The 3678-nt window shown below is 37.4% G+C and overlaps 1 protein-coding gene across 1 annotated transcript in view; it reads right to left on the bottom strand.

The window, feature by feature from the left end:
• The window catches only part of LOC311091262 (ribonuclease inhibitor-like), a gene marked incomplete at its 5' end in the record, with an annotated part of 17338 nt that extends 15706 nt beyond the window's left edge, over positions 1–1632 (bottom strand). Inside the window, one exon of the mRNA XM_084127080.1 lies at positions 1522–1632. Coding sequence (XP_083983206.1) covers positions 1522–1632 — 111 coding nt within the window. The remainder of the gene's footprint in view (positions 1–1521) is intronic.
• Between the last annotated feature and the right edge of the window lie 2046 nt (positions 1633–3678).

Below are 3678 nucleotides of genomic sequence, written 5' to 3'. Positions count from 1 at the left end.
CTAGCTGCAATTTCTTATGGTTTGATCTCTAACACAAGTAATGGCTGTAAAATAAATCCAGCGACTGAATTCTAGAGGACCATAGCTTTCAAACAAGGTATAGCATGTGTATGTGTCCTGTAGTGAGACCATTACAACATTAGATGTTTGTGGCTAATGTAGGCTAAACACTACACATCGGCCGGGCTGCGATCAGACAGGCAGACGGGTCATATAAACACCTAAAAGTCGTTTAAAAATGACCCCGAGAAACAGTGCATTGCTGTGCTGTTGGTACACACGTACATAGCACATTTGGCACAAATTAGCTTATCTTATGTGACATTTTATCAGTGAGACTTCTCTGCAGTTCTCCTCGAAATTGAATGAGGGTCCGCTAAACCGGAAGTTGGTTTACAACGGAAGTACTGGACAGAAGTAAAAGTGGGCGGGGCGGAATAAGGTGAATAACGTTAGCCATCTAGTAGCTAAAATGATCATTTTTTACTTTTAAAACTACATTTTACAAAATATGGGCAAAAAGTTTACACTAAACCATGTAAAATTATCCATGTTATCCCCATGAATTAAAGTTAGAAATATGGGTCTTTTATAAAGTGAATTTTACATAAAATGCTGTTTTTTGTAAAAAGCCTATTTAAATAAATATTTATTTATTTAAAGAAATTTAAAATATATCATAAATCTTCCAAAAACTGCACAAATGTTGAGTAAAAACATTAATAAACAGTGTAAAATTACATTTGTAAAAAAAAAATATATATATTATTCTGTTACAAAATTAAATGTTATTGTCTGGGGACAATAAGATACCCAAAGATAACTAGTGTCGTCCCAAATGAAGATAATCAGAGGGTTAAATCCCCCCACCCCCCAAAAATAATTATCACCAGCCGCCACTGCTGTGAATCAGTTAATTATTTATTTTTCAACAAATTTTCTACACATCTTGAACATCTGCAGCACTCTGAGCACCAAAGAAGACAGCAGAACCACAGAGCAGAAATCATCCAACAACATCAATCAACAAACAGGCAAGACACCTTCAACTACACTAGAAAATAATAAGATAAGAAAGAGACAAATAACTTGTTGACTAGAGCTAAGTTAGCAACAGAGCAGTGAGTGACAGCAGTGGCAGTTGAGAATGGAGGGAACAGAGGCAGCCGCGCCCCTCCCCCGAACCATCACATGCCCACAGAAGATAAAGACAGCTAAAGACAAGAAAACATATAAACACAATCTACTCAAGAAAAACCTTTAATGGCTGACTATCTTCAAAAAGGAGACAAGTCCACTATCACTAATCTACTGCTCCACACAGAAAACTGCAATGCTTGGCACACAGGCATCTGCAAATACTACAAGAAATAAAAAAAACTTGGCATCTGTAATGGGAGACAAATTCAAATTCATGAAGAAGGAGACACTACCAAAGCATTTCTGACTGTAAATATATACCACAATGGAACCATAATGTTTCAAGGGAATGAAGCATGTCTCAGCTCTGTCCAGACTAACTTTACCAGCCTCAAAGCACTGGCAGCAAAGAGTATAGAAGCCCAAGAGGCGAAACTCTGTTGTGTTATGGGTAACAGTCTGTAGATGGCGCTGCGGAGGCGCGTCCGCCATTATGGACTGAAAGCTGCTGAAATCGTTAGCGCCAGTCAATGGCAAAATCTATTTTAGTAGGTGTTTATAGTTCATGTGTGCACTTGCTAGATTGCACATCTTTTTTGTACCTTTCCGCCTGTAATAGGACATTCATAGATTTTTTTCTTGCCATTGAAACGTTCACTGTGTAAAATATTAACTGTCTTTAGAAATGTTCATTTATAAAAAAAATCAAATCATATATATGGTGATGTTCACTAATTTCAAAATCAACATTTGAATAAATATCTTATTATTACTTATATCTAATTACTGTGTGTCTGCCTATAGACAATCCTATATTATTTCATGAATTTCTGTTAGTCATATAACAAGGAAAATGCATATAGAACATAAATATTGATAGATTAAAGTTTTGCAGTAATTTCATAATTGTATCTTTGCAAACCGTAAGTGGTAGGCTAATGAAGCCGATTAGTTTACTAAAAAGTACTAAGGAATCTTATAGTATTTCGGGACAAAATAAATGTTTTTTTTTTTTTTATTGTTTTCATATTTATAGTATTTTGGGACAAAATATTATAGTAATCTTATAGGAATACTATAGTAATTTAGGACATACTAAATAAGTACGATAAGACTACTATAGCAGCTTAAAAATATTATAGAGGTATTACAGAACATCACAGAAGGATGTTATGTTCTGTAATACCTCTATAATATCCTAGAGCCGCTATAGTATTTCTATAGTAGTCTTATAGTACTTCTATAGTAATATTTTGTCCCAAAATACTATTTTCCTAACCAACACATATACGTATATTTTCTGTCATTTAACGTCATTTAACGTCGGTCATCCTCATTAATGCATTTTAAATTGTTTTCATATGAAGAGTTCAGATGCAAAAGCCTCTAAGTGCCATCTGAAATTTTCTTCTAGAATGATCATTTTTATAAAGCTTGTATGTTTAAGTTAAGTAATTTCACTTAAATGACAATTAATAGGTAATTTGCATTGCCATTTAAGTGAAATTATTGAACTTAAATATACGAGCTTGATAAAAATGATCATTCTAGAAGAAAATTTCAGATGGCACTTAGAGGTTTTTGCATCTGAACTCTTCATATTTAGATATGACGGCCAGAAAAAATTAAGTTATGTTAAGTTTTTGTTATGTTAAGTTTTTCAGTGCCATTGACTCCCATTATTTTTCGGCGTTTTCCTTCAGTTTTCAGTCCATAATGGCGGCCGCGCCGTCACGTCATGGGGGCAACTGTTGCTATGGAGCGTTCTATTGAGTTTCGCCTCTTGGGCTTCTATACTCTTTGCTGGCAGAGAATGAGAAACAGACAGAGACTACAGGCAGCCATGTTGAGCTCCAGAGATCAGGGGCGGAGCTAGAGGAGGAGGAGGAGCCCACCCTGGACTGTGACTCACAGCTGGAGCAGTCCGTCACTCAGATACGGAGCAGTCTGTCCCTACAGGAGGTCGAACTGGTGGAGCTCAGAGAACTGGTGCTCTCGCAGACAACATCCAGCGAGCGCATACAACATCTAGAAAACAAACTTCATCAGCTCACAAGAGAATTTAAAACTAGCGTTGAGGAACTGAGAGGAGAAATAAAAGATCTGCAGCAGGACAGAGATACCCTAAACAGTGAGCTGAAAAGTGTTAGAGAGGAGCTGATCTTCAGAGAAAGAGAAATGCAAAGTCTGAGAGAGCAGAGAGAAACCGTCATACAGCCCGGCTCGAATGCCACCCAGACCCCAGCACAGCCACTCCTGATGCCTCCCGAGACTCACACGCCAACAGCACGGATGGATGCCCACACACAAGATCGAGAAAGCACACCTAGTCACACCCATGCAGAAATAGTCATCTTAATGGACTCTAATGGCAAGTTTATCAATCAAAAACAGCTCTTTCCCAACCACAAATCTTCAAAACTTTGGTGCCCAAACACAGAGAGTGCCCTTCAACAACTCAGCAAAGAAACACTTGGTGATCCCAGTCACATCATCATACATGTGGGAACAAATGACCTGAGGACACAACAGGAACGA

This window comes from Abramis brama, assembly GCF_963993115.1.
Source record: "Abramis brama genome assembly, chromosome: 10".
In the NCBI taxonomy this organism is placed as follows: domain Eukaryota; kingdom Metazoa; phylum Chordata; class Actinopteri; order Cypriniformes; family Leuciscidae; genus Abramis; species Abramis brama.
The sequence above is the reverse complement of the archived record's forward strand: the minus strand, read 5'-3'. Positions and strand labels throughout refer to the sequence as shown.